The 14,704-nt window shown below is 42.5% G+C and overlaps 1 protein-coding gene across 3 annotated transcripts in view; it reads left to right on the plus strand.

The window, feature by feature from the left end:
• The first annotated feature begins 334 nt into the window (after positions 1–334).
• Positions 335–14,704, plus strand: part of LOC311130062 (high affinity cGMP-specific 3',5'-cyclic phosphodiesterase 9A-like) — a 33,133-nt gene continuing 18,763 nt past the window's right edge. For all 3 annotated transcript variants that reach the window (XM_084162703.1, XM_084162704.1, XM_084162702.1), the window contains exon 1: positions 335–2,574. In XM_084162703.1, the coding sequence (XP_084018829.1) occupies positions 2,512–2,574 (63 nt within the window). In that variant the 5' untranslated portion in view covers positions 335–2,511. The remainder of the gene's footprint in view (positions 2,575–14,704) is intronic.

Consider the following 14,704-nt stretch of genomic DNA (forward strand, 5'->3'; position numbering starts at 1 on the left):
TGTGAACATTTTTAAAGGTGTTCCTGTGACTAATGCTTGCTACCTCCGAGTCCTGCGAGTTTAATGCGCCAAATGAGTGAAGAAAGGTAGCCTATGTACAGTGAGGGAAAAAAGTATTTGATCCCCTGCTGATTTTGTACGTTTGCCCACTGACAAAGACATGATCAATCTATAATTTTAATGGTAGGTGTATTTGAACAGTGAGAGACAGAATAACAACAAAAAAATCCAGAAAAACGCATGTCAAAAATGTTATAAATTGATTTGCATTTTAATGAGGGAAATAAGTATTTGACCCCTCTGCAAAACATGACTTAGTACTTGGTGGCAAAACCCTTGTTGGCAATCACAGAGGTCAGACGTTTCTTGTAGTTGGCCACCAGGTTTGCACACATCTCAGGAGGGATTTTGTCCCACTCCTCTTTACAGATCTTTTCCAAGTCATTAAGGTTTTGAGGCTGACGTTTGGCAACTCGAACCTTCAGCTCCCTCCACAGATTGTCTATGGGATTAAGGTCTGGAGACTGGCTAGGCCACTCCAGGGCCTTAATGTGCTTCTTCTTGAGCCACTCCTTTGTTGCCTTGGCCGTGTGTTTTGGGTCATTGTCATGCTGGAATACCCATCCACGACCCATTTTCAATGCCCTGGCTGAGGGAAGGAGGTTCTCACCCAAGATTTGACGGTACATGGCCCCTTCCATCGTCCCTTTGATGCAGTGAAGTTGTCCTGTCCCCTTAGCAGAAAAACACCCCCAAAGCATAATGTTTCCACCTCCATGTTTGACGGTGGGGATGGTGTTCATCTGACCACAACACTTTCACCCAGTTCTCCTCTGAATCATTCAGATGTTCATTGGCAAACTTGAGAGGGGGTCAAATACTCATTTCCCTCATTAAAATGATAATCAATTTATATCATTTTTGACATGCGTTATTCTGGATTTTTTTGTTGTTATTCTGTCTCACTGTTCAAATAAACCTACCATTAAAATTATAGACGGATCATTTCTTTGTCAGTGGGCAAACGTACAAAATCAGCAGGGGATCAAATACTTTTTTCCCTCACTGTACCTTCATGAAAAAGTCATCTATATTCTTATGAACTTTCATGATGGCACATGCCTGGGGCTGTGGTGAATTTCAATTCACCTCCCGTATTTAACTGAATTGAAATGGAAGGGACCCCATCCAGTAACATGTCATTGTTCTTTATGTGGCGCTAGAGCACTTCTTGGTGGAAGCTGAATCATTATTATCGCAGTGCTTCAGTGGTAGTACTTGAAATACTGTGTACGTTTTGGTGTTTGTTCATTTGTCGTGCAGTTGCTTTGTTCAGTTACTTGTGTCTGATTCTTACCTGACTTCTATAAGTACACGGTCTTGGTGACAATTGTCCGTTTGTAAAGACATCTTGGTAAATAAATAAAAGGGGAGTGGCTGTGTTGCTGAATTCTCTGGAAGCCTCTTCCCAAAAGCAAAAGATCGGTCTTGGTTTCTAAGCATAATGTTGAGTTGATTTGTTCACCAGGCTAAATGTGTTCCAGTTAGGAGGCTGGGTGGTCTCAAGTCGCCCAGCTGGAGCTGGCAGGTGTCAAACAAAATGTTCACTTCTGAAAGCTAGTCTGCCACTCAGTGACGCAGGCAGGCACACACACACAATCTGTGTTTCTGAGAAGTACTGCAGGCCAAATCAAAGATGAATTATTATTCTCTGAAACAGTTTTAAAAACATTAACAATAAGTTATTGGGACTGGTAGGTTCTCATGTTGTGCCTAAATAAACCAAAATGTAATTATGCAGGATTATAAGGCTACATTCAATGAGCGTTTATTGAAAGTATTAGTATGTTTTGATTGCCGATGACTCATCTTCCACGCATAGCGCCACAAAACCCCTGAGCTGACTCGAGCCTGCAAGGCTTGATTGATATGTCATCAAGGGAAGCGCGCGGGCGCCCATGCAAGAAACTAAATTACATGTGAAACATCTCTTTTCACGGCGCTTGCTGTCTGTTTTGGTTTTCTTTCGTCGGTTCCTTTCCTCTCGTGTGCCTTGACAAAAATACAGTTTATAGAGACTAGATATGATTTTAATAGCCATATTCAGGGTAGAATATAGACTAGTGTATTCTTAAAAGGTGAATGAACATCGCGGACAGACTGCAGTGTGGGCAGGCAAACTACCCCGCTCATGCTTCCTTGAGGAGCCCCGGTAACTATGGCGATAAGAGAAAGAAGCGTATGATGATCGTTGCTCTTCAATTTTCCGTGTGTGTGTGTGTGTGTGTGTGTGTTTGTCTGCGACTCATTGAGTGAGGCTGAGGGAGGGGGTTTATGAGATGAGAGATAGCTAGGTGACCGAGAGAGATGTTGAAACGCTAACTTAATTTGCCCATTCAGAGACGGACCGACGGCTCTCTGGGTTTTTCCAATTCGACCACGGACTGAACGGCGCGGTAGCCTATAGCCCGCAATCCGACTCCTCGGCAGGTTTGAGGGGTGGAGAGAGAGATGGGATCAGCTTCTTCGGCGTACCGACTAATCTACCTGGACGTGGATGGCAGAATTCAGAAGGTATAACTGTCAATCAACCGTTATATCATGTCAGCCTGTTTCATCATCAACCTACACCCTGCCCTATAGGCCTAACCGGGAAGAGGTCCAATATTGCATAGGAAATATTTGGAAGAAAGGTGCAATGATAGTTATGCTTTCTATAGAATAGGCTGCCCTCAATAGCATATAATTGTATAATATTCATATACAAATCGTGGTTAAAATGAATAGCTTAATGCAGTCAATGATAATGATAATGCAATACAAATCTATTCATTTTTTGATGGTTTAGGCAATAATGCATATGCCAGACAAACTTGATTTACTGTTTAACGGATGCGCCGGTTCACTTTTCTCCCACCGCTTCAATTTTATAAAAATATGTATACTTTTTTGGGTCAGTTTATGCGGTGCTTTGTTCATATAACGCTCTCCCTTGAGGATTTCCCAAACTGATGTGCGAGAATCAAAGACGAATCCACCTCAGATCAAGCGCTTATTATGTTCGGGCCTCTGATTGGACAGTGACACAATTCTGTAGATTATACAATAGGCTATAGTCTACTCTATGGCCCGATTGAAATTTACTTTTTCCAATGCTACATTCATTTGACAGACCTTACTTGAACGATTGTCCCTCTTTCTTCAAAGTAAAGGCCTAGTCTATGATAGGCCTATTCATATTTGTATTGTATTACTATTTTGTTAAAGCGTAGTTAGGCTATACATTTAAGTAATGAACTGATTATACATTTTGTCCATTTTTTCATTAGAAAAAACACATTTGATATTGTACTCTATTATATATATGTTAATAATGGTGCTATTGATGTTTATCAGATATGTTCAGAATAAAGAAACTGTCACAAGATATAGTCTCCAGTGGTGTAAGGCACTGCATGGCAGTGCTAGCTGTGCCACTAGAGATCCTGGTTCAAATCCAGGCTCTGTCGCAGAGTCTCGGGAGACTCATGGGCGGCGCACAATTGGCCCGGCGTCGTCCAGAGTAGGGGAGGGAATGGCCGGCAGGGATATAGCTCAGTTGATAGAGCATGGCGTTTGCAACGCCAGGGTTGTGGGTTCGATTCCCACGGGGGGCCAGTATGAAAAAAAAAAAAAAATATTCACTAACTGTAAGTCGCTCTGGATAAGAGCGTCTGCTAAATGACTAAAATGTAAATAGGCTTACTGCCCATTGTGTTTCATTTCACATGATTATAACAATTAACATTGTACCATCATCTGCATTATTTTTCAAAATAACACAGGAAAGATTTCCTAGCATAGGTTTTTGCTTGGAATAATATAACTATTGAAGCCCACATTAGGCCTAAAGCTTGCACAGGTTGGTAGGACAATGTGGTAAAGTACTAATTTTAAAGTCTCTCACTTGCTATCAATTTGGAGTCCATTTTATTTTGGGGTCAATTATCTTTTTTTTGCTCGCTCGCCTCACTTTTATGAAGTAGAAAAATGCAGTTAAACAGTAAATCAACTTTGTTCAGCCATATAAAAAACTGAATTTTCAGAATACTGTCTATGTTGATTGGACACATTCACTGTCCTCTCTCTCTCTCTCTCTCTCTCTCTCTCTCTCTCTCTCTCTCTATATGTGTGTGTGTGTTACATTTGCATCTTTATCAAGATTTGAAACTGCACTATTTTTATGAACCTGTGTGGAATGGCAACATATGTAGGGCTCTATTTTTGGCTGGCTCAAACGCACGTTAGTTTGCAATTTCGTCATTTAAAAACTGGCGCACTGGCATTTTCCAACCCCAACGCCAGGTTCCGCAGTTTACCTGTTTTATATCAGCTTGCTTGCGCTCAGATGGGCGGGGTGGAAATATTTGAGGTGTGTCCTTAAAAACATGATCCAAAGTGCTGATTTCAGGCAGCGCTGATATGGATATTTAAGACCAACCAAAAGCTGGTTTTAGCAGTAACGCAGTTGGTTATGGCATGAATTTTGACAGCAGAAACGCAGCCTATCCAGCCGTGACGCACACTGCCCAAATGCGCATGGAACAAGAGTAGCCCAATGTGCTGTTGGTGCCTGTATACTTCATAATTAGAAATATAAAAAACTAAGTTTTTTTCCCCATTTTGTTTTATTTGATTAAAAACCAAGCATAGATTCCCCTCCTCTCAATTAAGGTTTTTTTTTTGTCTGCCCAATGGAATCGCGAAGTAGGCTAGTCAATACTGTCGATAAAGGGTTTTGCTCCTGAGACCGCTTGGGAATAAATCTTAATCACCAAAGCGTTATGAAAATATAAGGTGGAGTAAAACAGTGAGCTGACATTCTCTATGCATTGTAGTCAGGCCCACATTATTTTAGTCATGCAGGTCCCGTTTTGGACGTGCGTAAAACCTCCTCCATGATGTGTCCATGCCCATCATGAAACGAGAGATGAGTACCTCGGTGAATGAATACCGGTGAACCTCGTATTTAGAAGTGATCTGTAACCTGTAGAAATGGCTTGTTTTCCGTTTCATATGTTCAAAACCCAAGCCCTTCCTTAGGCCTACCATAACGAAGGCTAGTTCAACAGCAATGTGTCTTTTTTTTATCCTGGCGATTGTATGATACCATTAAATTTTACATTAATTTATTGTTGTTGTTGTAAAAAAAAAACGGCTTGTTTTTTGTTTAATTTTATTACAACCAAACTTATTAGTATGATTCACCTTCCTGGTTTTATGGTGACAACGTCCGTGCGCGCTTGCAATGCAACTTCTGATCTGTAAAATGGTTCCGATTATATTCGTAAAGCATAGGCCTATTGGGGAGTAGTATAACGGTGAATGGAAATTCTCCCTTTCTATTTATATTGGATCTTTGTCCAGCTACTGTGAAAAGTTTGGATGTGTGTATAACCCTCCATAGTCTACATTGTTTTAATATGATATGCCCACGGGGAGAAATTATGTCTGTAAGTCTGACATAGCCTATTTAAAACAAGTTGTTTTGTTTAGAATTTGATTAGAATTATTAATTCTCTTTTTAGGCCTTATCAATTAATTAATTTAATATTGCTTATTGACAATGTTTGACATGTCAATGCTCAGCCATAATGCAATTTACAGTAGGCCTAGCCCCTATATCAGTGTGAACGCTATTGAAGCAATGCAATTACTTAGAACAATGTGGACTGAAATTGGGTTCAAGTTAATGTATTTAGCAAAGATAGGTCTACATTTTGTTATTTTGTTTCTGTAAGCCATTTAACAAACTATTATGGACTAATATTGGAATTTGAGTTAATTCCAAGACAGTACATAAAAGACCATAAATACACAACTTGAAGCAACCACATATTTCGCCATGGAGCATGTTCTGATTGGCCAGTGATGGGCCAAGCCCCCACACACCCACAATTTGTTTATTCATCAAAACCCAGCCCTTTCGCGCCAACGCCAGCAAGTGCGCGGATAATTGTGATAATGAAAATAGCAAACATATTTCTGACACACCCCTGAACCTATAGTGCTACCGCCTGCGCTTAGATTGACCATTGCTTGAGGTTTGTTAAAATAGTGCCCCTAGAGTTACATTTTGGTAAAAGCATGATAGCCTATCAATCATTTGAGTGGAAAAAATAACAGCTAATCATTAAATGCTTGATGAAATTCCTTAGAGGAAGAATAATTCCTTTCAGGATTAAGATGAGAGGACCAGATATTTGCTGTTTACTTTGCTGGACAATTATACAACTCCAGTTCGGAACAGATCATCTCCCACACATTTTAGTCATTTAGCAGACGCTCTTATCCAGAGCAACTTACATGAGCAATTAGGGTTAAGTGCCTTGCTCAAGGGCACATCGACAGATTTTTCACCTAGTCGGCTCGGGGATTAGAACCAGCGACCTTTCGGTTACTGGCACAGCGCTCTTAACCACTAAGCTACCTGCATGTAGTCTACACATCTCTATTACAGTAGATATACCCGCCATTCTAGATTCCAGGATGAAATGCTCAGGTTCTTACATATATGATCGAAACCTCAGCATGTAGGGGCCAAATCTTAACTTGAGATGTGTTTGTGTAAATCACTGGAACACTCCCTACATGAAACCTCAAGTGACTTACCTGCATCTCATGTAAGGATTTGGCCTAAAGACAATTTTGTATAGTGTCACAAACTCCTTATTCTACAACGGCTTTGTCAAAACAAGCATTGTGATTAGTTGAGACGCGTTCTAAGCCATACTAAAAAAAACTGTTTAGCACGGGTAAGCCTATGACGCAAAAATGGGAATCTTGTTTTCTGTTCCATCTGAGAAATCCCTGCTCATCAGCCCAGCCAGCCAATTCATTAACTTGAGCTCCACTGTAAAAGGCATCTAGACATTATTTCCCCTTGCTTCTAGCCTAACATTTGGTTTGCAACAACTGGTGGTTGTACAAACGTTGCTGTCTGTCTCTTGACATTTGCAACATAGTTTCAATAGTGAAATTAGATCTAAAAAGTCATTTAGCACGCCCTCTCGTGTACAATTGCTTTAATCTCACACAGACTATATCCATGTCAATTAGCCTCCACAAACAGAGCCAGAATGGTGGGTCTAGTTCCTGTCCAGGGGGTTCTTTACACTTACACCCAGTGGAGTGGAGGACACTGAGGACCAGGGCCATAAAGGAACAACATAAAGACTTTTATGCTCCGCTCCGATGGCACTTTGCATTTATTGCAGACGTGTCATTTTTTATGGAGTTCATTCCAAGTCTGTATTATGTTTGTTTGGTGTTTCTCTGTGAGCTTGTTTGTTCAGTCGGTTTAGGATATGCTGTGGTGTAGGCTAGTACATTTACATTTTAGTCATTTAGCAGACGCTCTTATCCAGAGCGACTTACAGTTAGTGAATACATTTTTTTTTTTTTTTTTATACTGGCCCCCCGTGGGAATCGAACCCGCAACCCTGGCGTTGCAAACGCCATGCTCTATCAACTGAGCTACATCCCTGCCGGCCATTCCCTCCCCTACCCTGGACGACGCTGGGCCAATTGTGCGCCGCCCATGAGTCTCCTGGTCGCGGCCAGCTGCGACAGAGCCTGGATTCGAACCAGGATCTCTAGTGACACAGTTAGCACTGCGATGCAGTGCCTTAGACCACTGCGCCACTCAGGAGTCTAGTAGTCGGTGACTACATCTGTGAGCGCAAAGAGATAGATCAATTTATCTCTGACTGTGTGTAAGCTTTTGTTCTCTATTTCTGATATTGATCTGTTTGTTCCGTTGTCATTGGTCAGTTGTTGCTGGGGGAAAAATATGGCATCTCGTCTCTTTCTCTCTCCCTCACCCTCTGTTGTTTTCTCTCCCTCTCTCATTCTCTTGTGTCTATGGGACGCTTCATTTTCTCACACTGTTGATCTATCAATCTCTCACACACACATTCTCTCGCTCCTTTCCTTTATCCCTCTCACACACTCCTCTCTCTCTCTCACACACTTGCATTCCTTTATCCCCCTCTCTTTCTCTGTCTCTCTCTCTCTGATCTCTCTCTTCTCTCTCTCATACTTATTATCACTGCTCCGTCATTTCTGAAGATTACTTCCCATCAGACTCAATTAGAGTGTCTTGCCTTACTTCTCCCACTCACAGCTCAGTCTGAGTCATAACAACAGGGACATATCAGATCTCCTCATAATTCCAGCATAGCTCTATACACAGGAGCCCATTACTAACCACGTTTCCATCCACAGTTTTTATGCGAGTAAAGTCGTACCATATTTGTAAAAAATCACGACAGCTGTGATGGAAACAGGAAGTTTCGGTACAATTTTATAAATGCCGATAGATCATTTGTTCGTTCGACATGGTGGGATCTTTTTGTGTCGGTAAAATGAATTATGTGAGAAATGTCGGTGGAAATGCCTTTATGCACAAATATTGATATAATAACCATCATATCGAAGTAAACTTGGAGTCACGCGATGACATGGTGTGTGGTCCTTCCTCTACGACTCAGGAAACCATACAGTTTATTAGGCTATAGATTAAATAGGTTAAGATGAACTTCACAGGGTGGTGAAAGTGCACAGTGATGAGCTTGATGCTCCTTTCCAATAAATATTGAGGGTCTTATTCTGGTGACATGATGATCGATGCTTGACTGCTGTTTGACAAATACAAATATTCTCGCTCTTATCCATAATAATTTCATTATGTAGACTAGCCTACCCACACAGCCTACCCGCACTGTAACTGTGAGCTGTTCGCTAGAGCACACGTGCCAAGACAAAAGTAGGCACATTTGCTATTTAATACAACCATTTTTGTGACAAAACTATTGGTAGAGTTGAAAATGCGATGGAAACACTTTGAACTTTAGATTTTCATTCAGTAAATGAAAACTTAAGTGAAAAGTACATTTTGTGTGCACTACGTCATCACGCACTGATTTTTATCCGCAACAAGTCAGTTTGGTGGTAAACTCTGCCGAGTCCCCAACAACCGGATGTTCCGGTTTTCAGGGGAAATGGAAAGAGAGCCTGTGACCCAACTTCCGCTTTTGGACGAACAAGGTGACACTCCATCTTAACTCCTCCTCCACATTTACTGGATTGGTTGAAAAGTGCAGAAGAGAAACCTCCCCCAACAGTTTTTTTTTCTTCTCGTCAAGACCAGTATGTGGGGGATCTAATTTCAGGCGTTTCTTTTACACCTGCTACGTTAGGTTAGTTTGGTGAAAACACACCACTGGTAGGAAAATGCACATATTTTCTTTATGCTGATTTCTTTATATTTGCATGAAAATCTGTCGCCAAATGGATGGAAACCTAGCTACTGACTGTTTTGCTCACTGTCTGTGGCAGCCAACAGCAGTAATCAAGCCACCAGCGGTAATCAAGCTGGAAGCCTCACCAGTCCATCCACCAGCTACTTACTGTCTCGCTTTTTCAATTCTATTCTACTTTTCTCTTCCCATTTAGGTAGCATGTTATGACTAGGGCCTAGGAGTCTTTCCTGGTCTGGTCATGTAGTCACTCATAACACCACTGGCCTTTGTCTGACCTGAAAGTTTATGATGTTTGACATACAGTATAATTTTGACTGGAACATTGTGCCGTGCTTCCTGCTAGCCTGTGCTGTAGCACCAATTCGAACTGCTCTCGGACTCACATATTGCTGTTCACTGGACCTTATGATCACTCAGCTGCACAGCTGATCCCTGCTGGACTGTTCCTTTACACGGTACCCTGTCCTGTTTATCTGTTTAGCCTCAGCCCAAACTTTCATCGCCATTACCAGTTGTTGTCTTAGCTCTCTCGAATAACACCTGTGATTGCTTTATGCCTCTCTCCCATGTCAATATGCCTTGCCTATTGCTGTTCCAGTTAGTTCTTATTATACAATTTCACTGTAAAGCCCCAAGTCCCTCTCAAACTGCCTCAAATAGGTCCTTTGTTCCACCCCCCCATTCACGCGGAGACCAGCTCAATCGGTGCCTCCAGTGATGCTATCTCTTTCATTGTTACCCAACGCTTAGGTTTACCTCCACTGTACTCATATCCTTCCATATCCTTGTCTGTACATAATGCCCTGAATCTATTCTACAACGCCCGGAAATCTGCCCCCTTTACTCTCTGTACCCAACGCAATAGAAGACCAGTTCTTAAAGCCTTTAGCCGTATCCTTATTCTAGTCCTCCTCTGTTCCTCTGGTGATGTAGAGGTTAACCCAGGCCCTGCAGCCCCCAGTATCACTCCTACTCCCCAGGAGCTATCATTTGTTGACTTCTGTAACCGTAAAAGCATTGCTTTTTTGCATGTTAACATCAGAAGCCTCCTCCCTAAGTTTGAGTTATTCACTGCGTTAGCACACTCCGCCAACCCTGATGTTCTAGCAGTGTCTGAATCCTGGCTTAGGAAGGCCACCAAAAATTCAGAAATGTCCATCCCCAACTACAACATTTTCCGTCTAGAAAGAACTGCCAAAGGGGGTGGAGTTGCAATCTACTGTAGAGATAGCCTGCAGACCTCTATCATACTATCCAGGTCTGTGCCCAAACAGTTTGAGCTCCTACTTCTAAAAATCCACCTTTCCAGAAATAAGTCTCTCACTGTTGCCGCTTGCTACAGACCCCCCTCAGCCCCCAGCTGTGCCCTGGACACCATATGTGAATTGATTGCCCCCCATCTATCCTCAGAGTTCGTACTGCTTGGTGACCTAAACTGGGATATGCTTAACACCCCGGCCATCCTACAATCCAAACTAGATGCCCTCAATCTCACACAAATTATCAAGGAACCTACCAGGTACAACCCTAAATCCGTAAACATGGGCACCCTCATAGATATCATCCTGACTAACTTACCCTCTAAATACACTTCCGCTGTCTTCAACCAGGATCTCAGCGATCACTGCCTTATTGCCTGCGTCCGTAACGGGTCCGCGGTCAAACGACCACCCCTGTCAAACGCTCCCTAAAACACTTTAGCGAGCAGGCCTTCCTAATTGACCTGGCCCAGGTATCCTGGATGGATATCGATCTCATTCCGTCAGTAGAGGATGCCTGGTTGTTCTTTAAAAGTGCTTTCCTCTCAATCTTAAATAAGCATGCCCCATTCAAAAAAATTCAGAACTAAGAACAGATATAGCCCCTGGTTCTCCTCAGACTTGACTGCCCTTGACCAGCACAAAAACATCCTGTGGCGTACTGCATTAGCATCGAATTGCCCCCGCGATATGCAACTTTTCAGGGAAGTTAGGAACCAATATACACAAGCAGTTAGGAAAGCAAAGGCTAGCTTTTTCAAACAGAAATGTGCATCCTGTAGCACTAACTCCAAAAAGTTTTGGGACACTGTAAAGTCCATGGAGAATAAGAGCACCTCCTCCCAGCTGCCCACTGCACTGAGGCTAGGAAACACTATCACCACTGATAAATCTACAATAATCGAGAATTTCAACAAGCATTTTGCTACGGCTGGCCATGCTTTCCACCTGGCTACCACTACCCCGGTCACCAGCTCTGCACCCCCTGCTTCTCCTTCACACAAATTCAGACAGCTGATGTTCTGAAAGAGCTGCAAAATCTGGACACCTACAAATCAGCTGGGCTAGACAATCTGGACCCTTTCTAAAATTAGCCACCAAAATTGTCGCAACCCCTATTACTAGCCTGTTCAACCTCTCTTTCGTAACGTCTGAGATCCACAGAGATTGGAAAGCTGCCGCGCTCATCCCCCTCTTCAAAGGGGGTGACACTCTAGATCCAAACTGTTACAGACCTATATCCATCCTGCCCTGCCTTTCGAAAGTTTTTGAAAGCCAAGTTAACAAACAGATTACCGACCATTTAGAATCACACCGTACCTTCTCCGCTATGCAATCCGGTTTCCGAGCTGGTCATGGGTGCACCTCAGCCACACTCAAGGTCCTAAACGATATTATAACCGCGATCAATAATAGACAGTACTGTGCAGCCGTCTTCATCGACCTGGCCAAGGCTTTTGACTCTGTCAACCACCGCATTCTTATTGGCAGACTAAATAGCCTTGGTTTCTCAAATGACTGCCTCGCCTGGTTCACCAACTACTTCTCAGATAGAGTTCAATGTGTCAAATCGGAGGGCCTGTTGTCTGGACCTATGGCAGTCTCTATGGGGGTGCCACAGGGTTCAATTCTTGGGCCGACTCTTTTCTCTTTGTATATCAATGATTTCGCTCTTGCTGCTGGTGATTCTCAGATCCACCTCTATGCAGACGACACCATTTTGTATACATCTGGCCCTTCATTGGACACTGTGTTAACAAACCTCCAAATGAGCTTCAATGCCATACAACACTCCTTCCGTAGCCTCCAACTGCTCTTAAACACAAGTAAAACTAAATGCATGCTCTTCAATCGAACGCTGCTGGCACCCGCCCACCCGGCTAGAATCACTACTCTCGACGGGTCTGACCTAGAGTATGTGGTCAACTACAAATACCTAGGTGTCTGGTTAGACTGTAAACTCTCCTTCCAGACTCACATTAAGCATCTCCAATCCAAAGTTAAATCCAGAATCTGCTTCCTATTTTGCAACAAAGCCTCCTTTACTCATGCTGCCAAACATGCCCTCGTAAAACTGACTATCCTACCGATCCTTGACTTCGGCGATGTCATTTACAAAATAGCCTCCAACACTCTACTCAGCAAATTGGATGTAGTCTATCGCAGTGCCATCCGTTTTGTCACCAAAGCCCCATATACTACCCACCACTGTGACCTGTACGCTCTTGTTGGCTGGTCCTCACTACATATTCGTCGCCAAACCCACTGGCTCCAGGCCATCTATAAATCACTGCTAGGCAAATCCCCGCCTTATCTTAGCTCATTGGTCACCATAGCAACACCCACCCGTAGTATGCGCTCCAGCAGGTATATCTCACTGGTCATCCCCAAAGCCAACACCTCCTTTGGCCGCCATTCCTTCCAGTTCTCTGCTGCCGATGACTGGAACGAACTGCAAAAATCTCTGAAGCTGGAGACTCTTATCTCCCTCACTAACTTTAAGCATCAGTTGTCAGAGCACCTTACCGATCACTGCACCTGTACACAGCCCATCTGAAATTAGCCCACCCAACTACCTCATCCCCATATTGTTATTTATTTTGCTCATTTGCACCCCAGTATCTCTATTTGCACATCATCTCTTGCACATCTATCATTCCAGTGTTAATACTAATTGTAATTATTTTGCACTATAGCCTATTTATTGCCTTACCTCCATAACTTGCTACATTTGCACACACTGTATATATATTTTCTGTTGTATTTTTGACTTTATGTTTTGTTTTACCCCATATGTATCTCTGTGTTGTTGTTTTTATCGCACTGCTTTGCTTTATCTTGGCCAGGTCGCAGTTGTAAATGAGAACTTGTTCTCAACTGGCTTACCTGGTTAAATAAAGGTGAAATACAATTTTTTTTAAATATGTTGGTTTGGACTCATTAGATTATCAGAGAGATTGTTGTTTTTGTACTGATGCACAGATCATTTACATTTTAAGGCTATAGGCAGTTGGGTTCCAGGCTCCATTCTGTTGCTGCGTGACTGACTGTGTGTAATGCAGACATTGTGTTTTTATTATCTAGCTTCCTTATACAGAAATTATGCTGATTAGTTCCTGCTTTACATGCTCCATTGTTCTTCTGCGTGTTCTGTGTGTGAATGAATTTGAATATGGTATTTCCTGTGCCATGGGATAATCAGGAGTGTGGATTTATTATGTCGTTTTGCATGTTGGTTTAGGTGTCCATATATAGAAGCTCAACAAGAACAGAGCTCAGGTATTAGAGAGGAACTGGTTATTCATCAGTTATTATTAGATGACATGGAGGGTCCATAAACATCCAGGTTAGTCAGCACTATGTACGGACCTGGTTCCACATACAAGAGAGCTCCTATGCTTACCATTACACCTTATGCTCTCTCAGCCCTTTAGCATACTATCTGCTATCAAGCTAGCGTCATCCATGATCGAAAACAGAAGCGGGCAGCAGTGCCAGGCTATTACATGAGAACCTCCACATGTTCAAGTACACACAGCAACACACACGCTCACCCATGCGTGCACATGTATGAAAACACACACACGTGATGAAGAGAGTCAGAGCTCTACATGCATCATGCCATCCTTCACAAGCATGACAGATGACAAAGACAATGTTTACCCCTGACCCACTTGTATTACTTTTACTAAAGGGCTGTTGTATGTCACTGTATATTATGCATACTGAGTGGATTTCCTTGTTGCATCCGCTCAGATGTTAAGACACTAGTACTGTTACTGTAGGTCTACTACACATCTCTATAGAGGAGATGGAACATGATGTTACTGTAGGTCTACTACACGTCTCTATAGAGGAGATGGAACATGATGTTACTGTAGGTCTACTACACGTCTCTAGAGTGGAGATGGAACATGATGTTACTGTAGGTCTACTACACGTCTCTATAGAGGAGATGGAACATGATGTTACTGTAGGTCTACTACACGTCTCTCTATAGAGGAGATGCAACATGATGTTACTGTAGGTCTACTACACGTCTCTATAGAGGAGATGGAACATGATGTTACTGTAGGTCTACTACACGTCTCTCTATAGAGGAGATGGAACATGATGTTACTGTAGGTCTACTACACGTCTCTC

Source organism: Coregonus lavaretus, assembly GCF_964263955.1.
Source record: "Coregonus lavaretus genome assembly, chromosome: 5".
NCBI classification, from domain to species: domain Eukaryota; kingdom Metazoa; phylum Chordata; class Actinopteri; order Salmoniformes; family Salmonidae; genus Coregonus; species Coregonus lavaretus.